General features: G+C 41.7%; 1 protein-coding gene across 1 annotated transcript in view; it reads left to right on the top strand.

Moving 5' to 3' along the window:
* kcnj9 (potassium inwardly rectifying channel subfamily J member 9) overlaps nt 1–26481 on the top strand; it is a 123739-nt gene that overhangs the window by 27593 nt on the left and 69665 nt on the right. The window contains exons 2-3 of the mRNA XM_028821810.2: nt 9669–10054; nt 11177–11390. Coding sequence (XP_028677643.1) covers nt 9733–10054; nt 11177–11390 — 536 coding nt within the window. The 5' untranslated portion in view covers nt 9669–9732. The remainder of the gene's footprint in view (nt 1–9668; nt 10055–11176; nt 11391–26481) is intronic.

Genomic DNA, 26481 nt, shown 5'->3' with positions numbered 1-26481 from the left:
AAGTTTAAACAAAGTTTAAGTTCCAGGTTTTCTAATTTCTGGCTGTTTACTCAGGTATCCTTATTCCTGACAGGTTAATCAATATTTGTTCACACAACTTACATTGTGAGTTTTTCATTTAGTCCATTTTCATATTTTATACATTGATTAAAGGACAGTTCATTATTATGTGTTTTGAACATTAATATCTTCATATGGCTTATTTTTATACCAGTACCGCATATAATATTAAGCTAGAAATCAGAGTTCCAATATTGTTTAGACTTTACATAGAAATGAAGTTCAGCTGGCTAACTCCTCTTCCTAATGACTTGTAATGGTTATTAAAAGACAGAATCTGGAAATGATGAAGAGTTGAATATTTAATGATTTTGCATGCTCAGTTGTTAGCACTTCATTTGTACAAGGGGTTTAATAAAGGAATGTTTCTGAAAATTATTTTTGATACTCACGGAATGACCATTCTATTTTTTCATAAACTGGCACATTTATTTATATTTCCATAGTAAGCAGTGATCAATAAGTTAAAATGCTTTCAATCATAGTGGTATAAAATTGAATTAGAAGTTCTTATTTAAGTTTGAATTTCCTTACTTGAATTTATTTTGGTGTTGTACTGTGTTAGCCATTATGAATGTAGTGAGAAGTCAAGCAAAATGACACATTTTATTGGCTAACTAAAAAGATTACAATATGCAAGCTTTCGAGGCAACTCAGGCCCCTTCTTCAGGCAACATACATTGAATTTACTTAGTAAAACATCCTATTTTGAGAATTATTTCAGCTGTTTACAATGAGTGGCTCATTTCAGTCATTGCTAGTGTTTGAGAATCTATAGGAACTGGATATTTGTAGTGAATACATTTTCAGTCCTTTTTAAGATGATATTACTGATCTTCTTCTCTCTGAAATATATTAATAATGTATTGGGTTTTCTTAGCATTCAGTGTTATCATTGCAACTAATGGATACCTTGCTAACCTTCTGTAAACATTTTAATTTCATTGTAATCTGTAATAAGAAACACAATTATGGGATCATCTGAATTCTTTCTGATTTTATTAGAATCTACTTCAAAGTCATTTGTGAAATGGGAAACATATTGGAAAGGTGCAGCACAGCTTTAAGGAATTCTTGTGCTAAGCATAACGGATAATGTGCTCACCATGCATATAGATAGTGTAGCAGTAGGGGGCGCTAGAGCTCCCTTGAACCCTCAGATACCACTCCAAACACCAGGTAAAACTATAATTATTATTTATTTTATAATAATATTGTGCACAAAGCACCCTCCACTCCACACTACACATACAAATACACTATAATCAAGAATAATAATCACTCCTCCTCTCCCAGACACTTCGCCACCCTTCCTCCCAGCTCAGCTCAGCGTCTGGGCTTTCCCACAGTCCTTTTATATTCCCTGACCCGGAAGTGTTTCCCATCCTACAGTCCATGATTCCTTATCACTTCTGGGTCAGATAAAAACTCCTTTCCTTCAACCCGGAAGCACGTCGTTCCTTCTGGTCATGTGATCATGACATACTTCCGGGTTATAGGGCATGTATAAGTCCTTGAGCCTCCCTGCAGCGTCCTCTGGTGGGCCCCACGGTGTCCAGCAGGGTTGGGAATAAAAACTCCATTGTCCATAATTCCCTGCTGGTCTTCGGGGCACTTCCATGCTACAGGGAGGGCTCCATCTAGCGGCCTGGGGGTATTGGCCGGTATGAACAGCCGGCCATCTCCCACAATAGATATATAGATAAATAGATATAGTACTTTATTATTACAGAATTAAGCTGGTGAAATTTGAAATTCCATATAGGATATTAAGAGGTTTATAGATAGATAGTGTGACAGATTAAAGGGTCTCCATGTCCCCTTGAACCCTCAGACCAGATGTCAGACACCAGACAAAAGTCAAAATGAATATTTATTATAATAATAAGTGCACAAAGCACCCTCCACTCCACTATATTCCAGTAAATCAATAATCAAATAAATAATCAATACAATCCTCCACTCCCAGACGCGTTGCCACCCTTCCACCCAGCTCAGCTCAGCATCTGGGATTTCCCATCATCCTTTTATATTCCTGACCCGGAAGTGGTTCCAATCCTACAGTCCATGATTCCTTATCACTTCCGGGTCAAATTAAAAGTCCTTTTCTTCAAGCCAGAAGCACGTCGTTCTTTCTGGTCATGTGATTATGACGCACTTCCATGTTATAGGGCACGTAGCACTCTGTAAGCCTCCCTACAGCGGCTCCTGGTGGCCCCCATGGTATCCAGCAGGGTTGTTTATAAAAACTACACCGTCCATAATGCCCTGCTGGAATTTGGGGACCTTCCATGCTGCTGGGAGAACTCCATCTAGCGGCCCGGAGGTGTGGACCGGAATATTCGGCCGGCCATCCCTCACAGTTCCCTTGCCTTAGCGAAGACCACTGGGGCGGAGCGGCCAGCCCCGCGAGGGACGTCTTCCTCCAGGAGGACTCATCAGTCGGGCCTTGGCTGTGCTGTCTAGACCCCCCAGAGAACCTAGGGGGAACGGTGTATCGGCTGTCCCTCCAATCCCCCGTCATCCGAGGACAACTTCGCCATACATGGCCCGGTTGACGACAGTCGTAGCAAAGTCGTCGCCGTCCTGGTTGTTTTCCTCCGCGAGACTGGAAACACCTCGGGAACACTGTCAACTCCGCCCTTTTCTCTGCCGAGGGAGGTTCTATGTCCGCCTCAATGCACTCAGCCCTTCTCTCTGATTTGTCAGGAGACCCGCGTTTTATTTTGGGGATCTCCTGCTTACTCTGGGGCTTGTATACAGTTTGGGTGTCTCTATTGCAAGAAGAGAGCCCCTTCACTGTTTGTACGCCCGCGGACCTTATTTTATTCAGAGGCGCCGTCTTCAGCACCACACCGCCCCGAGAGACAGTACCTTCCAACTGCTCCGGTTTGATTGGCGCTTCCCCCGCCCCTTCTGTTACCAATGACACCTCCCTTATAGTGTGTATCGGGGTCTTGAGGTCGGCCTCGCTCCGGGAAGCCGTCTCGTATAGCTGCCCCGGCTCGATCGGTCCTTCCCCCGACCACTCGGTTACCATTCCACACTCTCTTGTAGGGCTCGCAGTGGTTTGGCACCCGCTACTTATCAAACGCGGGCCCATTTCACACTGCGTCCCTATATCATTATATACGGTACCGGCATTACCTACCTGTACCGCCAAATTATATAAGACGGGAGGCTCTTGACCTAACCGCCGCAGGTACTCGTCTACCTTCCTGATCGGCGCTTCGGCCATCGCTCCCAAATCTCCGACGATCTTCTTTATCATCGTCAGCACCTGAAAAAAACTTCGTACGGGCTCGATTAACTTTTCGAGTTCCCGCACGTCAAAAGAGTTAATTAATTCACCCGGAGGCAGGCTTACTTCCTCATTCTCCTTACCTACCGGCCGGGAGCCAGTGAGCACGCCCGCTCTTGGCACGTGCTTGGTTGGGTTGCGCACATGCTTCTGGGAATTGGAGTTTTCTACGGACGAGGACCGGGCCGCCATCTTTGGCTGACTGCGATCTGCATGTATTAATTTGTCGGCAGATCAACCAGCCATTTCCCGGCCCTCCTTACCTTCTCATGGGTTGAGCGGTGCTTCGCTTGCCTCCCCCTTTCCCTTCGGAAAGTCTGTCTGTCTTCTTTTGAGCGAAGTCGAAAGTAGCAGGACATGGACCTCCTCCGTTCCCCAATCCTTCGGGGTGAGTCACGTACCCATCGCCAGCACCCGACATGCGGAAGTCCGTTGTGTTGTCCGTCTGCCTGCACAAAAGCGCCACACCATCTTCGGGAGATTCTCCTGCATCCCGCCGAACCTCCGGATGATCTTTTCCGAGGTATGTGCACGGTACAAAATGAGTTATTTTAAATAGATTATCTATTATATCCCCAGCACATACCTCGTTGTACTTTTCTTTGTCCGGAAGCCTCTCCCGATCCGTGTAGCCGCCCTGTAACTCATCCCGAGTGTCAGCCATGACAAACATGGAACCTCCGCAGGCATTGTTGCCCTGCTTTGCCTTCTTCTTTCCCATGACGGACTTGAAAATAGGGTTTGTGGCGATTTTTCTGCGTGTCTTGACGCTGTCCTCTTAGGGTTCTGTCCAAAGTAAAATTTTTTAAATACAGGTCCTCTGCCAATCCGACAGCCAGAGAATCCTGCCGAAACTACGCCAACTGTGACAGATTAAAGGGTCTCCGTGTCCCCTTGAACCCTCAGACCAGACGTCAGACACCAGATAAAAGTCAAAATTAATATTTATTATAATAATAAGTGCACAAAGCACCCTCCACTCCACTATATTCCAATAAATCAATAATCAAATAAATAATCAATACAATCCTCCACTCCCAGACGCGTTGCCACCCTTCCACCCAGCTCAGCTCAGCATCTGGGATTTCCCATCGTCCTTTTACATTCCCTGACCCGGAAGTGGTTCCAATCCAACAGTCCATGACTCCTTATCACTTCCGGGACAGATTAAAAGTCCTTTTCTTCAACCCGGAAGCACGTCGTTCCTTCCGGTCATGTGATTATGACGCACTTCCGGGTTATAGGGCACGTAGCACTCTGTAAGCCTCCCTACAGCGGCTCCTGGTGGCCCCCATGGTATCCAGCAGGGTTGTTTATAAAAACTACACCGTCCATAATGCCCTGCTGGAATTTGGGGACCTTCCATGCTGCTGGGAGGACTCCATTTAGCAGCCTGGAGGTGTGGACCGGAATATTCGGCCGGCCGTCCCTCACAATAGATAGATAGATAGATAGATAGATAGATAGATAGATAGATAGATAGATAGATAGATAGATAGATAGATAGATACTTTATTAATCAGAAGGGGAAATTCACATACTGCAGCAGCAGCATACTGATAAAGAACAAACTTAAATTAAAGAATGATAACAATGCCGATAACAATGCAGGTATAAAGACAGACAATAACTTTGTATAATTTTAACGTTTACCCCCCAGGGTGGAATTGAAGAGTTGCATAGTGTGGGGGACGAACGATCTCCTCAGTCTTTCAGTGGAGCAGGACATTGACAGCAGTCTGTCGCTGAAGCTGCTCCTCTGTCTGGAGATGATACTGTTTAGTGGATGCAGTGGATTCTCCATTATTGACAGGAGCCTGCTCAGTGCCCGTCGCTCTGCCTCGGATGTCAAACTGTCCAGCTCCATGCCTACAATAGAGCCTGCCTTCCTCACCAGTTTGTCCAGGCGTGAGGTGTCCCTCTTCTTTATGCTGTGTGGAATAGCGCGACCCAGACACAGGCAGGCAGACACGTCTAAGTCTATCACCACACGTTTATTATACATACTATTATTTACAACGTCAATAAGTGCACCAACACTACTCCCCACAGTCCCACAGTCCTGGCTCTCACTAGCCATCTCTCTTCTTCCCAAACTCTTCTCACACACAGGGCCTCTCTTCGCCCCCTTCTCTCACTGACGTCGTCCAGCTCCTCACCCGACTCCAGCCTTGATTGTCGGGAGGCGGACCTTTAAATAGGCAGCTGATTGCCGACCACACCCAGCCACCTGTGACATGACTCCCCCGCAAGCTGAGACCTCCAGGGGCCAGCGGACCGATCCGCGAGGCCTGGCCATCCTCGGCGGCAAGCCGACACACTGTAACCTAGGGCCAGATCCTATAAACAAAATAGAAAAACAAGGGCAGGAGACGTTGCCCTGACGCAGCCCCTCGGCTCGTCTTCTCGGTTGGGCCAACGCTGTCCGCTCCATTCGGCACCCCGATGCTCCCTTTTCCGGCTTCTCCGCTCGAGCAGTCCGTGATCCCCGCCACAGGACCACCAGCGGGAGCACACTCGCTCATCTCCTCTCAGAATGCGGGTTATTCCTCTGCCCCCGCAGAGGACAGCCCTTCGAGAAAGCCAGTTCCTCTGATACGGGAGGACGTGCAGCTGGGTGCGCACGTCCTCCCGTATCAGAGGAACTGGCTTTCTCTAGCCGCTTCCTCCTTTCACTTTGGGATGCCGTGACGGTTCGGATCTGCCCATTGCAAAAGGGCAGACCCAGCCCCGCTGGCGTCCGGAGCGTCACAGGGTCGGTCTCGCTTACCTTCCCTGCTGTGCCTCTCCAGTCAGAAGTTCCCGCAGCGCGCCGATCCTCCTTCACCAGCGGCTCTCGATCTCACGCCACTGCTGTCCCTCCTGAATCCTGCGTCTCTGCCCGGAGGGCACATCGCTCGGCCAGCAGCGATAGCACAAGTCGCAGGCCTTCCTGCAGCTCCTGCAGAATCGCTGCCAAGGAGAGAGAAACAACCGGCGGTGAGCTTACCTTTTCAGCAGCAGCACGCGCCGACTGCTCTCCATGAGCCCTTCCCTCCGGCCCACTCGGGTTTCTTCCAGGCACGAGACGGACATTCCCTGCTCCCGCCTCCGACCAATCGTTGGCGAGAAGACAGGACACGCTGTCCAATCCCGTGCCTGTCACGAGGAGGGACTTCCAGTCGGCGGCCATCTCGTCCTCCTCTCTCACAGGGGAACGAGTTTTTGGGCAGCTCCACTGCTGTTGCATCTTTCCCAGCTGCAGCCTCTCCTTCCCGGCAGTTCCTTGCTTTGCCACCGAGTCGGTGAGCCGCCCCTGAAACACATAGTTCTCCCGTGGACTGCTAACGGCCCGGGTTACCATATGCCCCTGCGGGGTTAGGTGCACGCCGCCCCTGCGGCACGTGTGTGAGGTCTCCTGCCGTGCCGGGTCGTCCACAGACAATTTCTTACTCGCACGCCCCCACCTTGACCCAGGTGGAGCATCCTGCCGACTACGCCACTGTGGAATAGCGTGACCCAGACACAGGCAGGCAGACACGTCTAAGTCCATCACCACACGTTTATTATACTTACTATTATTTACAACGTCAATAAGTGCACCAACACTACTCCCCACAGTCCCACAGTCCTGGCTCTCACTAGCCATCTCTCTTCTTCCCAAACTCTTCTCACACACAGGGCCTCTCTTCACCCCCTTCTCTCAGTGACCTCATCCAGCTCCTCACCCGACTCCAGCCTTGATTGTCGTGAGGCGGACCTTTAAATAGGCAGCTGATTGCCGACCACATACAGCCACCTGTGACAGCTGCTTCCCCAGCACACCACTGCGTAGAAGAGGGCACTCGCCACAACCGTCTGATAGAACATCTGCAGCATCTTATTACAGATGTTGAAGGACGCCAGCCTTCTTAGGAAGTATAGTTGGATCTGTCCTTTCTTACACAGAGCATCAGTATTGGCAGTCAAGTCCAATTTATCATCCAGCTGCACTCCCAGGTATTTATAGGTTTGCACCCTCTGCACACAGTCACCTCTGATGATCCCGGGGTCCATGAGGGGCCTGGTCCTCCTAAAATCCACCACCAGCTCCTTGGTTTTGCTGGTGTTCAGTTGTAGGTGGTTTGAGTCGCACCATTTAACAAAGTCCTTGATTAAGTTCCTATACTCCTCTTCCTACTCATTCCTGATGCAGCCCACGATAGCAGTGTCGTCAGCGAACTTTTGCACGTGGCAGGACTCTGAGTTGAATTGGAAGTCTGATGTATATAGGCTGAACAGGACCGGAGAAAGTTCAGTCCCCTGTGGCGCTCCTGTGTTGCTGACCACAATGTCAGACCTGCAGTTCCCAAGACGCACATACTGAAGTCTGTCTGTAAGATAGTCCACGATCCATGCCACCAGGTATGAATCTAATCCCATCTCTGTCAGCTTGTCCCCAAGGAGCATAGGTTGGATGGTGTTGAAGGCGCTAGAGAAGTCTAGAAACATAATTCTTACAGCACCACTGCCTCTGTCTAAGTGGGAGAGGGATCGGTGTAGCATGTAGATGATGGCATCCTCCGCTTCCACCTTCTCCTGGTATGCAAACTGCAGAGGGTCGAGGGCGTGGCGGACCTGTGGCCTTAGGTGGTGAAGCAGCAGCCGCTCCATGATCTTCATCACATGTGACGTCAGAGCGACAGGCCGGAAGTCATTCAGCTCACTAGGACATGATATCTTTGGGACAGGGTTTTCCAAAGCCTCGGGACTCTCCCCTGTTCCAGGCTCAGGTTGAAGATGCGCTGTAGAGGACTCCCCAGCTCCAACGCACAGGCCTTGAGCAGTCATGGCGATACTCCATCTGGACCCACTGCTTTGCTGGCACAAAGTCTCCTCAGCTGTCTGCTCACCTGCGCTGCTGTAATTGTGGGTTGGAGGAAACTCTCTCCTATGCTGGTATCAGCAGAAGGATGAGTGGAGGGTGCAGTACTCTGAGGTGAGAGTGGGTTAGGGTGGTCAAACCTGTTAAAAAAGTTGTTCATCTGGTTTGCTCTATCCACATCTCTCTCGATGGTGGCACCCCGCTTCGAGCTGCAGCCAGTGATGATCTTCATCCCATCCCACACTTCCTTCATGCTGTTGTTCTGCAACTTCTGCTCCGGCTTTCTCCTGTACTGCTCCTTCTCCGCCCTGAGCTGGACTCAGAGTTCCGTCTGCATGCACTTGAGCTCATGCTGATCACCGCCTTTAAAAGCCCTTTTCTTCTGGTTCAAAAGGCCCTTGATGTCACTTGTAATCCATGGCTTGTTGTTAGCATAATCAAGTTTCTTATAATAAGTTATTTTTGAATCATTTCATGTAATTTTACCCTTAAGGGTTTAGGCCTTCTCTATTGCAGATCTAAATTCATATTTCAGTCATCTGTATTTTTTAATGTCTGCTGTCGAAAAGGCACCATTCTTCTTTCTCACAAGCCACCTGGGGCTTATTGTTACTGTAATACACTGATCACTTTATAGGTAATGTGGTTCTCTTAACGAATTTCACTCTTTCACAGTCTGTTGTATATGTGCATCAGAGATTTTTAAGTGGCTCAGTTTCTACTTGAATCAAAGTCATTGTGGTTGTCCACAGGTGTTAATTCCTCATGTCTCAGACTGTTTCAGAAATCTGTATGAATGCTGCATCTGTTAACATCAATGTTCAGACTTTGTAGTCTTTCAGGTACCATTTCTATACATTTTTAAGGCCACTTAAACACATTATTTGGCTTAATGCTTTAAATGTACCCATTTCATGGTATAATTTATTTTAATTATTAATAATATGTTTTGAACATTTGTACATTTTGGATGGATTTTGAAAAGCACCAAAAAATACCTTTAAAAAAATTATCCTATGATCGGAGAGGCAAGAAAAACTAGGCACTTCAGTAAACTAGAACAATGTTTGTTTTCCACTGGGTGTTAAAATTTTTCTTCTAAAGCAATGTCCAGATATCGGTAACCTTAAATGGATTAAGCAGGTTCAAAAATGTGATGGATGTGAAATGTAAAATAGTTTTGAGTGGAATGAAAAAGTTGAAAAAAAAAAAGATGAGCAATATTATTACACAGATCAGTCATTTTAAAATGTTTACCCAATAGTAATCTAACAGATGTCAACATTTTATTGTGTTGTGCTTCTTATTTTATTTTAGCTGTTGTGTTGTCTGAATTGTGCTGCAATGATTTCAGTTTATCAGTACTTGCTTGATTTCTTCATTATAAATATAGCCTTAAGCTGTTTTTGAAAAACATTGTATGAAGATAAGATGCCAAAATTGACATAAAGTATTGTTTTTCAGATCCAAATAAAAATTGTCATTAAAGTGTAAGGAAGAACAATCATCTAAAGTTCAAAAAGAGAGCATGGCAGTTGAAAACTCTGCTTTTGCTTCAATCCCAGAAGCACTAACCACCCCTCTTTTTGAAAAAGAGGCAGGAATTGAAGAGAAAGAAGATGAGCCAGAGACCATGCCAAGTTTCACCACAGAATCAGTTTGTCTGAGTGGCAGTTTGGAGGGAGTATTTACCACTGATACCACTGACATATTCCAGAAATCCTGCAACAACAACCGTTCTCTTCAGTCCAAACTTGCAGCAAAAGAGGCAGAGGCTGCAGCCAGAAGTCAAAGAAAGAAGGCGGGTCAAGGGACAAGCTCAGGGTGGGACAAAGGGCGCTGTGGTTTGGGTAAGAAAGACATCTTGATACGGTGAACATTATAATGAAATTTTTATCCTATAAAATACTGTATTATTACATTACTGATGACTGCTTCTGGCAATGATCACGGTACTGTTATGCAAAGTATAGAGAGCAGCAGTTAAATGTGAGATTATGCTAGAAATATACAATATACAGTACATGCTATTAAAATGATCAAGCTGCAGTGTTTGTGCTGGTGTATATCCTATGAAGAAGTGATACACTAGATGCTTGTAGAATGTGTTCCAAACATGGTAAATTAAATACTGGAAATGTTCACCCATTAAACAAAACCCAATATAAACTCCCATTCTGTCAGCTGGAATTTTTGGATTCCACACTTTACCATTGTTAGGCCATGTTGTACACTGTCAATGAGTGGACGCTAGGGGTTGCTGTTGCCCCGTGAAACCCAACAGACAGACGTTCAGGACACACTTGTAAAAGCACTAAGAAGAATTTTAATTTCTTACCTAAAGTGCACAAAAGCACCACACACTCCACAATCCACCAGTAACAATAATGAATAATAATACAATAATCAATCCTCCTCTCCAAGCAGCTCCATCACACTCCCTCCCAACTCTGGCTCAGCTTTCTGGATTTCCCATAGTCCTTTAAATAGTCCTTGACCCGGAAGTGCTCTTGTCCTTCTGTTCATGTGATTCCATAGCACTTCTGGGTCAGATAAAGAGTTATATTTTTCTTCAGCCTGGAAGTACTTCTGTTCTTCCATCCCCATGACTTGGGAGTACTCCTGGGCTATAGGGAAAATATAAATCCCTGTGTCTCCCTGCAGCGTCACACGGTGGCACCCACGGTCCCCAGCAGGGTTGTGAATCCAAACTCCATCTCCCATGATGCCCTGCCGGAATCCGTGGCACCTCTATGCTGCAGGGAGGACTCTATCTAGCGGCCTGGATGTGCCGGCCGAGATAAGCTGCCGGCCGTCCATCACAACACATTTACTTTTTATTACTTCCCATATTGTCCCTGTAATATCTGTTAGGCTATGGCTATTTTGTAAAAGGATAATGAATGAGTTATAATAAATAATGAGTTACTAAATCAAGTGCGAAAAGTGTCTGTCCATCTTTCCTTCCTTAGGCCGTGTGAAGAGACGTCGTCAGAGATACGTAGAGAAGAATGGTCGCTGCAATGTTCAGCATGGCAATGTGCGGGAGACTTACCGCTACTTGACTGATATTTTCACAACTTTGGTCGATCTCAATTGGCGTTGCTCTCTGTTTGTCTTCGTCATGGCCTATGCAGTCACATGGCTTTTCTTTGGGGCTATCTGGTGGCTAATTGCTTACTGCAGGTAAGTTTACAGAAAAAGAAGGGACTTTTTATTAATGCAAATGTAAGATACACAGCAATGGAGCTAAGCAATGAAGCTAAGATCTGCAAGGCAGATATAATTATATATAATGTCTGACGCATTATCACACTTCACATCTATGTAATTACAGAGGAATCACCTTGTACTAATTGTCCATATAATATACAAAGTGATCTAATGTGTTACAAGATAATTCCAAAATTCAGCTAAAGCTTTTTTTTTTACTATCTTCAGCTCTAGCTTCAACCCACAGTATGTGTAGATTACTGCTGTTATGAAGTTAACATTCTGATGTAATGACTGAATTTGAAGTCCAGATTTAAACTGGTATGGCAACAACTTGGAGTAGTAGTTTGAATGAGAATCCAAATCAGAAACACATTTATTCATCAGTTCTTTAAATATAGGTATTTAGCTTAGTAGCTTTGAATTGATTATAACAGAACACAACATCACATACATATAAAATAAAATAAGTTAAATAACATACATTACAAACAGGTCCAGAATACTGCAATTATAAAGATGTGAAAATGGCGTGAGGCAAAAGCATATGTGTGTATAGTGTGTATGCCCATGCACACACATAATGTACATGTACAGTACATGTATTGTAGATACATACTCACACTAACACTCCTATGCACAGTAAATGAAAAAACACATAAATAAACAACAGACTAAATTGCTGGTTTGTAAGGTCTATGGTTCTTGGAAATAAACTGTTTAGGTGTTTGTTTGTATTAATTTTAATTGACCGAAAGCATTTACCAGAGGGAAGTTTTTAAAGTGATGACCTGGGTGAAATGAGTTAGTGGTGATTCTTCTTGCACTAGATGCATACAGGTCTTCAACAGTCACAGTCAATTATTTCCACAGCAGATTTCACAACATGCTGTAATTTATTGTTCGAGTGAACCATTGCTGAACTAAGTCAGACAGCAATGGTGAATGTGAACACATTTTAAATTATGGCTTTATAGAATTGTACCAGGATAGACTGGGAAATATTTAATTTCTTAATTTGCATAAAAATACATTCACTGCTGAATGATGGAAGTGATATTAATGTCCCAGCTGAGAGTGTTTGTGATAGTTGTGCCCAAAAATTTAAATGATTCTACCAAATTGGCTGTAGAATAACCAATTTGTAGAAAAAGGGTTTGGTACTGGGGTGGCACGGTGGCGCAGTGGGTAGCGCTGCTGCCTCGCAGGTGGGTGACCTGGGGACCTGGGTTCGCTTCCCGGGTCCTCCCTGCGTGGAGTTTGCATGTTCTCCCCGTGTCTGCGTGGGTTGCCTCCGGGCGCTCCGGTTTCCTCCCACAGTCCAAAGACATGCAGGTTAGGTGGATTGGCGATTCTAAATTGGCCTTAGGTGGATTGGCGATTCTAAATTGGCCCTAGTGTGTGTTTGGTGTGTGGGTGTGTTTGTGTGTGTCCTGCGGTGGGTTGGCACCCTGCCCGGGATTGGTTCCTGCCTTGTGCCCTGTGTTGGCTGGGATTGGCTCCAGCAGACCCCCGTGACCCTGTGTTCGGATTCAGCGGGTTGGAAAATGGATGGATGGATGGATTTGGTACTGCTGTTTTGCTGTTTCCACTGTTTGGGTGGCATAGAGTACCAGGTTTCTTTTAGTGCACCAAGACAAAAGATGGGTCACCTCCTTTATATATACTGTTTCATTTCCATTAGTAATTAGTCCAATGATGGCAGTGTGATTAGCTAACTTAAAGATTTTTACTGAAGGGTCAGTGAACCTAAAGTCATTGGTGGGGGCAAGCTTGGTCACTGCACTGCAGCAGACCTCTCAGTGCATTTATTCGTGTTTTGGGCCTGTTGTTTGTCTTGAAATAATGTTAAATCATTTTTTTTGTTTTGTTTTCTATAACATGTCTGTGATTAATTGTTTTTCTAAAAATGCTTTACAAAGTCTGCAAAAGTTTTCTACTTTTGACCGTTATCAGTATTGGAATTCAATGGGACAGTTATGCATTACTTACACAAGAAACTCCAGGTGTGTGGCCGGCACTGTTCACCTACAGCCAGGACACGCTGCTATCAATGAGGCCAGCTACCAGTTACTCCCCATGTATTGCTAAAATACCAGATAAAATAACGTCCAAAATCAAGAAAGCAAGGACATAGAAGTGGACTATGAGAATGTCAGAGACAGGAAGGTTTTAAAACACCTATGCCTACTGAGCAGCATGCAGTTCTTGTGGAACAAACTGGATGAGTTGAGGGCACCTGCGCGATACCGCCATGAATACAGTGAAAGCTGTCCAATGTGTTTACAGAGATGGTTTAAGAATACTGACTTGGACAAAGACATTGAAATTGATGAATTTGATTGTGTAAGGCAAAATGGAAGCTCTGCTTCTGGTAAGCAGTCAGGTGGTGGGGTCTGCGTTTATGTTAACAAAAGGTGATGAGAGAGCCCATGCTAAATATTGAACCACTCACTCTTGGGCTTCATCCATATTATGTACCATGAATTTAATCAAATATTTGTGACAGTAGTTTATGTACAGCCATATGGCAATGTAGGAGCTGCAGCTGAAACAACGTTTTGAAACAGTTCAGAAAATAAAGAAACAAATCACCTGGCTCTTCAAACTTATGATGGGTGATTTCAATTTATGTAAAATGGAATCAGTATTGCCACATCATCATCAGTATGTGAACATTAACTCTAGGGGGGTGCAGCTATGGAGTTAGATTGCCAAAAGTCTGTGTCGGAGTACCACTCATTTTGTAAGCACAAGTTGCATTTTGAGTGCATTTTACAAGCTCAAGTTACATTTTGAGTGTGAGTGATGCACTTGGCAAGTGTTTTGTGATTTTTGGCAGAGTCCTTGTGTGGTATTACTGCCAAAATTATTTAGGAGCAAATGCAGCCACGCAAGGGTGAGACTTTTATCTTCAAGCCAACAGGAGTAGTCAAAGCTAACCAGCCAATCACAAGGCACACCTCCTTCCCCACCTCCAAATGGGAACGAGCATAGTTTACTCAGTGATTCAGGAATAAAAATATGGCTTTTTCACCAGTTTGCTGCATGTGTTGTGTCCAATTCAGTCTTCACTGGGAAAAGTGTCAAATGATTTTTATAAGGTGTAGAGATCAGAATATGAAAGAAGAATCACACAGATGTGTCTTTATACACATATATAATTTTACAGGTTTTTCTAAAACTTTGTCTTTTGCTTTGTTTTCAGGTGTATAGCATATATCCTTCCAAGTACAGGCAATCACTAGTGAAGGGGAACAGGACAATTAACCTGTTATGTCCCGAATTCAAATCTATTCAGTTGCGAATGTATGTGTCCCTCGTCAAATTCCATCAGTGTAATTTAATGTATAGATAAGGAATAAGAAATCATTTCATACATGTTTTAAAACAATTATTGTGTCTCATAATATAAAAGAATCAAGCAATCACTTTTATTCTTTTTGGAACTGAAAATAAAAGGGGGACCAAAACTGATTGGTAGGTCATCAGATTGGGACACCCCCGTAATTTAATGTAGCACTGAATAATAAAAAATCAGTTGATACAAATTTTTATGTCATTCTTGTCTTTCATAATATATAAAGAATAAACCTTCACTTTCTTTTTCTTTTTTTTTGAGCAATTTGAGTTTTCTGAACAATTCTCACATTCTACATGCTTCTAACAATATTCTTCTCTTACTCCTTCCTTCCACAAAATTAGCCCTTGTCACCACTCCATCCCCTATTCTACACTTCCCTGAGAATATTTTCAGAGGTCCCATAAAGGTAGACTCTGGATTATTTCCAGTATCACATCTCCAGGAAGCACTTCTGGATGTGCTGGAAGTTTGTAATGTTATGCTGCTTCTGAGAACTTCCCATCTATTCCCCAAACTGACCACCTTAGTTAATTTTCTGGCAATGAGTGTTTAAGTGCAACGACTATGATGTTTAAAGCAAGACAAAATCAAAAACAAAAAGAATATCACAAAGAATGAAAATAAAAATAAAAACAAAATGAAACCTTTTCTAGGGAAACTGTTTTTAAGCCTGAGGGATTTTTTTTACCATAATCATAGTTTGACAAGAATTGTTCACCAAAGGCCTATTATTTTACCCGAACCAAAACAGTAAGTCAGAAAACGAGTTGAGACAAATGAGCTACAGAATACTGAAATCAAGACTAGCTAACTGCATTTGTTTACTGTTTAAATTCATATCTCAGATAAAACGGCTCCTGTGCAGCAATATAATTTGATAGTGTGTCTTCTTGATGCAATTTGGGAAGGAGATCCCTTGCAACCAGGCAAGATCCCCTTGCAGCCCAATACTGTCTGTAGTGGCTTCTAAAATAGCAATGTAACACACAGAAATGAAATAAATTTAAATCTTTCTTAAACTAAGATATGAAATTCAAACTCATATGAAGTATAAAACTAAAGTTTGAAAATTAAGTTTGCAAAATATGAAAATCTCATGAACCAAAAAACATCCGAAGTGCAAAAAATTTTTTCAACCTGTCAAAATAAGATTCCAGGTTCTTAACCCATAAAAGTTCTGAGATTGCCTTCCTGGAGCTCCTACTCTTGTTTTCCTTTCTGGCTGGGTTGCCAACTCTAATTGCAGGAAAATAAGACTTTGCAACAGCATATTTAACAGGAGGACTGGCAACTGCTTCAACTCAGTCCTCCTTTCTTAATTTCGTATGGCATCTCTTTCTGGAAGTGTTTGGGACTGTGTCCCAGATGGAATGTCCATGACATTGGAATACATCACATTAGCCTGTTGTCTTCTTAAACAGGTAATCACCAAGTAACTACAGTGTATAGACAGAGTGATAGAAATGTAAATTGTTGCTGGATTTTGTATTGGTACTACAAATTTCTTTTTGCAAAAATCCTCATTTGCACTTCGCCATTCAACATACTGTATCTTCTTTCAGTCACAAATGTCATCTCTCCCACTATCAATCAAACAGTTCCCTCCAAAAGTATTGGAACAGTAAGGTCAATTAACTTGTTTTTGCTGTGGATTGAAGACATTTGTGTGAGAGATCAAAAGATGAATAAAAGAAGATAAATCAGAGTTTCAGCTTTTATTCTGTGGTACTTACATCTAGATATGTTAAAAACATAGAGAACAGTGCACATTTTGTATCAAATCACCTAGTTTTTCATGTGAGCAAACAGAATGTTTTCATCTAAAGTAAAGTCAAAAATACAGGTCAAATTCCATTACAACGAAGTGCCAAAGACCCAAAAAATATTTTGTTGTAAGAAAATTTTGTAGTAATGAGATTCTGTGTCGCTATAGTGCTTTCTTTAACTTGCGTCCAGGCGTTTGCAATAATTTCAATAGCTTCTTTCACAATAATTTTCATCTCCTCCTGTCTACAAATTATGCCGACAAAACTTTTCCTCAGCATTTCCTTGGGATAAAACACATTCAAATTCAATGGCTGAAGCACTGCTGTGCAATTGGGTGGGAGAAACTCAAAGTGAACATTATCTAAATGTGGAAGTATGCTGTGGGCAGCACAGTTATCAATCAGAAGTAGAATCTCCCTTTTCTTCTTCATATCCTTGTCAAGTTATTGCAGCCAGTTTTGTCTTTTTGCTTTACACTTGCAGAGAAGGAATATAACACACTTAAAACACAGAGGACTGGTCAACTTGCCAATGATGAGAGGAATAACTTTGTGGCTGACAGATGATTTGCAGCAAAGTAGATCTGTCAAATTTTGTTTTGATTTTTTTCCCCCTGAGCATGGATCACCTTTGAGTGCTAAAGTGCGTTGCGGTATCAGCTGGTAGAAGATTCCATTCTCATCAGCACTATAGATGTCGTCAGTCTCATAAGCTGAAATGATTTTCCTGATTTCACCTGCACGCCATTTGTTTGCTTTTTCAGTTGGAACTGCAGATTCTTCTCCACAGATTGCTTTGGCTGCAATTCCAAAACGATCCTCAAAGCGAATTAGCCAACCCCAGCTGGCAGTAAAATCTTTGTGGCCAAAGGAGTTAGACAGTGACTTTGCTTTTTCTTGAATGAGTGGCCCACTAATAAAAATGTTTCTTGAATGAGCATCACTGAACCACATAAAAACTGCTTTTTCAATGTCTTAAAATGCAGCAATATGTTTGTGCTGAGGCCCAAGGTTTGCAATCTGAGATTTTTCTTCAATTTTTGCTCGGTCTTTCAAGAAAGTTGACAGTGTCAATGACGAAATTCTGAATTCGTTGGCAATGTCTTTTTTCTTTTTGCCAGAAATGAGAGCCGCAAAAATAGCCGCAAAAGCCGCAAAAAAGTTTTTTTTTCTATATGAACTGTTATTTTTTCGTGTCTGCCATTTCTATAGGAGGGTGACAATGAGTTAAATTCCAATGGATGTTTTTCAAATGTTGACAAGCAATAAGCAAAAAAAAGTATGAGAAAAGTTCGAAGAAAGTGAAAAATTTACAATGTTTCTGTTTGTGGATCGTTGTGCACAACTGAGCTGCAACCAGAGAACTAACTGCTCTGTGGATGACTCATTCTCTTGACTACTCTGTGGATAATTAATTCAGGCATTTCAAGGACTTTTGCGCACTTCATTGTAATGAAAGTATCTGCTGAATGTATTTCGTGGTAACAAGAATTTAGACTATGGGAAACTGTTGGGACCGTAAAAAATACTTTGTTGTAATGAAAATATCGTTGTAACAATATTCGTTGTAATGGAATTCAACTTGTGTTTGGTTGCATATACCTTAGTTGCAATAACTGCATCAAGCTTGTATCCCATAGACACCACCAGATTTCTTGTTTCTTCATAGGTTATACTTTTCCACGCTTGACCAAAGCATCTTTTAGTTGTTGTCTGTTTCTTCTTCAGTTTTCTCTTCAGGAGGTTAAGTGCATATTCAGTTGGTTTAAGATCTGGTGATTGACTTGGCCAGTCCAAAACATTCAATTTTTCCCCCTGATAATGTCCTTTGTTGAGGTGGCAGAGTTTTCTGCATCTTTGTCTTGCAACATAATAAAGTTCCTCCTGATTACTTTTTTTGTTGTTCTTTATTTCACCGTTTGGATGCATTTCTGCATAAATTGGCAGAAAACATGTTTCAGTAAGACTTCTGAGTTCATGCTGCTACTATAATCATGAGTTACATCATCAATAAATATGGTTGAGCCTGTTCCAGAAGCAGCCATGCAAGCCCAAACCATGGTAGAACTGATGATGTTAGAACATGGTAGATGAGCTTGTATCTTTAGGACCATGTGCAGATCCCTTCTTTCTCCATAAAATGGCCTTTTTATCACTTTGGTAGATGTTAATTTTTGTCAGTCCATAATACTTTCAGGACTGTTGTGGTTCATCTCTGTACTTTTTTGCAAATTTCAATCTGGCTTTCCTATTTTTACATCTTGCAGTATGGCCTCTATATCATTGTTCTCTTAGCCTCCTTTGAACAGTGCACTATAATATTCCACCCCTACTCTTTGGAGGGAGTTCATAAGGTTACAGTCTGCTGTTTTTTGTTTTTTTTTACTGCTCTCACCATTTGTCTGTGATGAGTTGTTATTGTTTTCCTTGGATGACCAGTTCAATGCCTGTTACTCAGTACACCAGTGGTTTCCTTCTGTTTCAGGACATTCCAAATTGTGGTACTGGCTATACCCAATGTTTTTTAAAATACCTCTGACTGATTTTTGCCCTTTTCTCAGCTTCAGAATGGCATGTTTTTCTCCCATAGATAGCTCTCTGGTCTTCATGTTGGTCTACCCTTCTTAATTACAAATGCAGTCTTCACAGGTGAAAGCCAAAGCTTAAACTGAGAGTAGATATCCAAGGCTACTTCATGATTAAACAATCAATCTTATATGACACACATATGGGTAACAAGAAACACCTGTCAGCTTGTCATGTTCCATGCTCACTTGAAAATCTGGTGATTTGATATCAAATATGCTATGCATTATGTTGTTTAACATATCTAGATGTAAGTACCAAGGAATAAATGCTGACATTCTGGTCCCTCTTCTCATATTCATCTTTTTATCTCACACACAAATGTCTTCAGTGCATAGCTAAAACAAATTAATTGGCCTTGCTGTTCCAATAATTTTGGAAGGAACTGTACATACTTTTTTGTTTACTAAAAATGATCTATAATTATCTTAACTATTGACTTCTAATACCCTTTAATTGATTTTTTACATTTGACATTTCCATGAGAAGTTTGAGATAACAGGTTTTATTTCAGTTCAATTTACAGTCATTACACTTGGGTGCATCCATCCATCCATCCTGTTCCGCTTATCCGAGATCGGGTCGCGGGGTGAGAAGCTTGAGCAGAGATGCCCAGACTTCAATCTCCCCGGCCACTTCTTCCAGCTCTTCCGGGAGAATCCCGAGGCGTTCCCAGGCCACCTGGGAGACATAATCCCTCCAGCGTGTCCTGGTCTTCCCTGGGGCCTTCTCCCGGTTAGACGTGCCTGGAACACCTCACCAGGGAGGTGTCCAGGAGGCATCCTGATCAGATGCCCGAGCCACCTCATCTGACTCCTCTCGATGCGGAGGAGCAGCGGCTCTACTCTAAGCCCCTCCCGGATGACTTCTCACCCTATCTTTAAGGGAAAGCCCAGACACCCTGCGTAGGAAACTCATTTCAACAACAACAACAATATTTATTTATATAGCACATTTTCATACAAAAAAGTAGATCAAAGTGCTTTACATAATGAAGAAAGAAAAATAAAAGACAAAGTAAGAAATTAGAATTAGACAATATTAGTTAACATAGAATAAGAGTAAGGTCCGATAGCCAGGGAGGACAGAAAAAACAAAAAAAAAACTCCAGATGGCTGGAGAAAAAAATAAAATCTGCAGGGGTTCCAGGCCACGAGACCTCCCAGTCTCCTCTGGGCATTCTACCTAACAAAAATGAAATAGTCCTCTTTGTATTTAAGGTTCTCACGGAAGGACTTGATGATAATGGTCATGCAGACTTCTGGCTTTTAATCCATCAATGTTGGAACATCACGGTGCTTTGAAAGAAACCGGAAAAAGAAACAGAAGAGAGTAGGGGTTAGTACGGATTTTAGAGCCACCATGAATAGTTATTATAATGAATTGGATATGCAGAGTTTCAGGATTAAATTACAGTGAACTTATGAGAAAGCCATGTTAAAATAATGTGTTTTTAGAAGTTTTTTAAAATGCTCCACTGTATTAGCCTGGCGAATTCCTATTGGCAGGCTATTCCAGATTTTAGGTGCATAACAGCAGAAGGCCGCCTCACCACTTCTTTTAGGTTTTACTCTTGGAATTCTAAGGAGACACTCATTTGAGGATCTAAGGTTACGATATGGAATATAAGATGTCAGACATTCTGATATATAAGATGGGGCGAGATTATTTAAGGCTTTATAAACCATAAGCAGAATTTTAAAGTCAATCCTGAATGACACAGGTAACCAGTGTAGTGACATCAAAACTGGAGAAATATGCTCGGATTTTCTTTTCCTAATTAGGATTCTAGCAGCTGCATTCTGCACTAGTTGCAAACGGTTTATGTCTTTTTTGGGTAGTCCAGAGAGGAGTGCGTTACAGTAATCTAGTCGACTGAAAACAAACGCGTGAACTAATTTCTCAGCATCTTTCAATGATATAACAGGTCTAAATTTTGCTATGTTTCTTAAGTGAAAAAATGCTGTCCTAGTGGTCTGATGAATATGCGATTTAAAATTCAGATTACAGTCAACAGTTACCCCTAAGCTTTTTACCTCCGTCTTGACTTTTAATCCTAATGCATCCAGTTTGTTTCTAATAGCCTCATTGTATCCATTATTGCCAATCACTAAAATTTCAGTTTTCTCTTTATTTATTTATTTATTTTTTATTTTATTTATTAATTTTATTGTAATCATTCCATACAAATAGATCAATTTATACAAAAAACAATTGAAGACAAATCAAACCCCACCCTTGAGAAGGAGAGCATGGCCAAAGGAGAATTGCTTAGGACTTTTTAATCAAGCAAAAGTAAACAAAAGAAAGGAAAAAATATATATAGGTAAATAAAAAATGGAGAAGGGAAAGAAATGCAGAAATAATTATTTCTTCTTATTCTAAAATATTATTGATTAGATCCTGCCAGGTTTTGAAAAAATTCTGCACAGATCCTCTAACTGAGAATTTGATTTTTTCCAATTTCAAATAATATAAAACATCGGTTTCCCAATGACTTATCAGAGGAGAGTTAGGATTCTTCCAATTTAACAAAATAAGTCTGCGTGCCAAAAGTGTACTAAATGCAATCACCGTTTGCTTGTCCTTCTCCACTTCAAGTCCATCTGGAAGGACACTGAACACAGCTGTTAATGGGATAGGAGGGATTGTGACACCAAGGCTGTCTGAAAGGCACTTAAAAATTTTGGTCCAAAATGATGTTAATTTGGTACAGGCCCAAAACATGTGACCCAGTGAGGCAGGAGTTTGGTTGCATCGTTCGCAGGTTGGATCTTGCTCTGGAAACATTTTGGACAGTTTTAAGCGAGACAGATGTGCTCGATATATAATTTTTAGTTAAATAATTCTATGCTTTGCACATAATGGAGCTCAAGTGAATTCTCTGCAATGCTACCTTCCACTCCTTTTCTGATATATTGATTAAGAGATCTTTTTCCCAATGTCCTCTTGGATCTTTGAAAGGAAGGGACTCTAATAAGATTTTATATAATGCTGAAATGGTGTCTAATTCCTTGAAATTGAGCAGTATTTTTTCCAGCATGGTGGAGGGTACAAGATGAGGAAAATCGGGAGTTTCTGTTTAACAAAGTTTCTAATTTGAAGATAGTGAAAGAAATGTGTAGCTGGGATGTTGAATTTGGAACGTAATTGTTCAAAGGATGCAAAGATATTGTCTATATAAAGATCTCTGAGCAATTTAATCCCAAATCTCCCAAATGTTTGCGAGGGTTGAAAGAGGTGGTTCTCTTGCAGAGGTGCCACACATAAAAGATTTTCCATCTTAAAATGCTTTCTAAGTTGGTTCCATGTTCTGAGTGAGTAAAGCACAATTGGGTTATTAGTATATTTGCGATAACTTGCATTTATTGGAGAGCAGAGCAGGAAGTATAAAGAAGTACTACAGGATTTTACTTCTATTGCGGGCCAAGCCTGTGTATGTTAATTTTTTTGTGTCCAGGTTTTTATGGCTTGTATGTTTGCTGCCCAGTAATAAAACTGAAAATTAGGTAAAGCCATGCCACCTTCTGCCTGAGGTATTTGTAGGGTCACTCTTTGGATACGTTTTGAGTTTTGTTTTGAGTTCCAAATAAATGAGGTTATAGTTGAATCTAACTGCTTAAAAATCGATTTATTGATATACGTATATTGGAATGTTTTGAAATAAAAAAAGAAGTTTAGGAAGGATATTCATCTTAACAACGTTAATTCTTCCGGCTAGAGTGAGATGAAAGGTTGACCATCTATGCAAGTCTTGCTTAATTTTTTCCATACAGACGGCAAAATTTTGTTGATAAAGAGCTTTATGTTTACTTGTGATATTTACCCCTAGGTATTTAAACTGATCTGCTATGGTAAAAGGTAGGGTGTCCAATCTAATATTATATGCTTGTGAATTCACTGGAAAGAGTATACTTTTATTCAGATTAATTTTGAGACCAGATATCTTTTGAATTTATGTAAGTGCTGTTAAAACTGCAGGCACAGTGTTTTCTGGGTCTGATATATATAAAACCATATCATCTGCATATAGGGAAATTTTCTGTTCCAGTCCTTCTCTGATAAACCCCTTTATCTGATAAGAATTCCGACAGTGAACCACCAGTGGTTCAATGGCGATTGCAAACAGCAGTGGTGACAAGGGGCATCCTTGTCTGGTGCCACGTTCTAGCTTAAAGTAGTCTGAACAAATGTTGTTAATACAAACTGAAGCTTCTGGATTGGTATACAGTAGTTTGATCCATGCACAAATATTCGGGCCAAACCCAAATTTCTCCAATGCAGTGAAAAGGTAGTTCCATTCAATCATATCAAATGCTTTTTCTACGTCTAATGATAGTAATATCTCAGGGGTGTTTGACTTTGCTGGTGAATACAGTAATCCCTCGCTATATCGCACTTCGCCTTTCGCGGCTTCACTCCATCGCGGATTTTATATGTAAGCATATTTAAATATATATCGCGGATTTTTTGCTGGTTCGCGGATTTCTGCGGACAATGGGTCTTTTAATTTCTGGTACATGCTTCCTCAGTTGGTTTGCCCAGTTGATTTCATACAAGGGACGCTATTGGCAGATGGCTGAGAAGCTACCCAACTTACTTTTCTCTATCTCTCTCTTGCGCTGACTTTCTCTGATCCTGACGTAGGGGGATTGAGCAGGGGGGCTGTTCGCACACCTAGACGATACGGATGCTCAGTCTAAAAATGCTGAAAGATTATCTTTACGTTGCTACCTTCTGTGCAGCTGCTTCCTGAAGCGACATGCTGCACGGTGCTTCGCATACTTAAAAGCTCGAAGGGCACGTATTGATTTTTGATTGAAAAACAAACTCTATCTCTCTCTATCTCTCTCTCTCTCTCTTTCTCTGCTCCTGACGGAGGGGGTGTGAGCTGCCGCCTTCAACAGCTTTGTGCCGCGGTGCTTCGCATACTTAAAAGCCAAACAGCCCTATTGATTTGTTTGCTTTTCTCTATCTCTCTGACATGCTCTGCTCCTGACGCGCACTCCTTTGAAGAGGAAGATATGTTTGCATTCTTTTAATTGTGAGACGGAACTGTCATCTCTGTCTTGTCATGGAGCACAGTTTAAACTTTTGAAAAAGAGACAAATGTTTGTTTGCAGTGTTTGAATAACGTTCCTGTCTCTCTACAACCTCCTGTGTTTCTGTGCAAATCTGTGACCCAAGCATGACAATATAAAAATAACCATATAAACATATGGTTTCTACTTCGCGGATTTTCTTATTTCGCGGGTGGCTCTGGAACGCAACCCCTGCGATGGAGGAGGGATTACTGTATATTACATTAAACAGGCGTCAGAGATTGGAAGATAAGTGTCGGCCTTTAATAAATCCAGTTTGATCCTGTGATATTACCGAAGGCAGCACTTTCTCCATCCTTCTAGCTATAATTTTTGAAAGTATCTTAACATCATTATTCAGGAGTGAAATTGGTCTATATGATGCACATTGTAACAAGTCATTATTTTGTTTAGGAAAGACATTGATTAATGCTTGACGAAAAGTTTGAGGTAGAATTTGATTGTTTCTAGCTTCTGTAAATGTTGCCAATAAGAGGGGAGCTAGCTGAGTGGAGAATTTCTTATAAAATTCTATGGGGTAACCATCAGGGCCTGCTGATTTCTCGCTTTGAAGTGACTTTATAGCATCTAGTAATTCTGATAGGGACAGAGGTTTATCCAGTTCCTCAGCACTTAAAGCATCTATTTGTGGTGTCTGTAATGTATCCAGAAATGCATTAGATTGTGTGTTGTCTTCTTTGAACTCAGTAGAATATAAGGATTTATAATAATCTCTAAATGTGTGCATTATATTTTTATGGTCAATGATTTCTTCTCCATTCATGTTGGTGATTACTGGGATTGCATTGCGAACTTCTTGTTTGCGAATTTGTTGAGCTAAAAGCTTATTAGCTTTCTCTCTGTGTTCATAGTAATGATGTCTTGACTTATAAATAAGTTGTTCAGTTTCTTTAGTTGTCAAGATGTTGAGTTCTGTATGCAGAGCCTGCCTTTTCCTATGAAGAGCTTCACTTGGACGCCTGGCTTGTTCTTCATCTATTCTAGTAATTTCGCTTCTTAGCTATGACGCTTTCTTGGTTTCTAATTTATTTCTGTTGGAAAGATATGAAATAATCTGTCCTCTTAAGAAGGCCTTTAGAGTTTCCCAGAGTGTTTCTGCAGAAACCTCGGGGTGTGTTTGTCTCTAGGAAGAAGCTGATTTGTTTGGATATAAATTCTGTGCAGTTCTCGTCTGCTAATAGAAGAGGGTTAAGACGCAAACTGCGAGGTGAGTGTAAGGGGCTTAATGATTTTAGCTCCAAGACTAGAGGGGCATGGTCAGAGATAACAATTGTGTCGTATCTGCACATTTTAATCGTAGGCAAGAAATTATTATCTATAAAAAAATAATCAATTCTTGAGTAGCTATGATGCACTGGTGAGTAGAACGAATATGTTCTTGAGTTTGGGTTAAGAAATCTCCAGGGGTCTGATAAGTTGTGGTCAGTTACAAACTGTGTAATTGTCTTTGCAGTGTTAGATGTTGTCCCCCCTGTCACAGAAGTCCTATCTAAGAGTGGATTTAAAACACAATTAAAGTCCCCAGCCATTATAATATTTTGAGTGTTCACATTGGGAATGGATGCAAGTAGATTTTGCATGAATTCCTTATCATCGACATTGGGTGCATAAACATTTATCAAAATCATTTTACTGTTAAATAAGTTGCCCATGACCATCACATATCTCCCTTCAGGGTCCGATATTACATCTGATGCTACAAATGGGACTGTTCTGTGTATGAGAATTCCCACACCTCTAGTTTTCTTTGTAAAGCTAGAATGGAACATTTGGCCAGTCCAGTCGTTTTGTAGTCTGGACTGATCCTTGCTTAGTAAGTGGGTCTCCTGTAAAAATACTATTTTAGCGTTTAAGCCTGTTAGGTGAGAGCATACTTTCTTTCCCTTTAATGCGTGATTCAGGCCTTTAACATTCCAGCTCACAAAGTTAACTGTCTCATCATGGAGACATTGGTTCTGAGTTTTTAATGTCATTTTATAGTCTTAACTGGTGGTGAGGCAGTTTTAATCTTAATTTCAAATTTCGCCACGAGTTATTGCCATATAGCCTATCATTACGTTGATATTTATAGTTATAAGGATTAGAAGAATAGATTATATATAACCTGCTCTCCTTCTCTCCCCCCTTTATCCCCCCACCCCCCATTTTGCCTCCCCGCATGAGACTTGATCTCACTTCGCAATGTCCCAGTCCTCTGACAAAGAAAGAGACAGAGCACGTACAAAACAAAATAAGCCCCAACGCAC

Source organism: Erpetoichthys calabaricus, chromosome 16 (genome assembly GCF_900747795.2).
Source record: "Erpetoichthys calabaricus chromosome 16, fErpCal1.3, whole genome shotgun sequence".
Classification (NCBI taxonomy): domain Eukaryota; kingdom Metazoa; phylum Chordata; class Cladistia; order Polypteriformes; family Polypteridae; genus Erpetoichthys; species Erpetoichthys calabaricus.
This window is presented reverse-complemented; position numbering and strand designations above follow the sequence as displayed.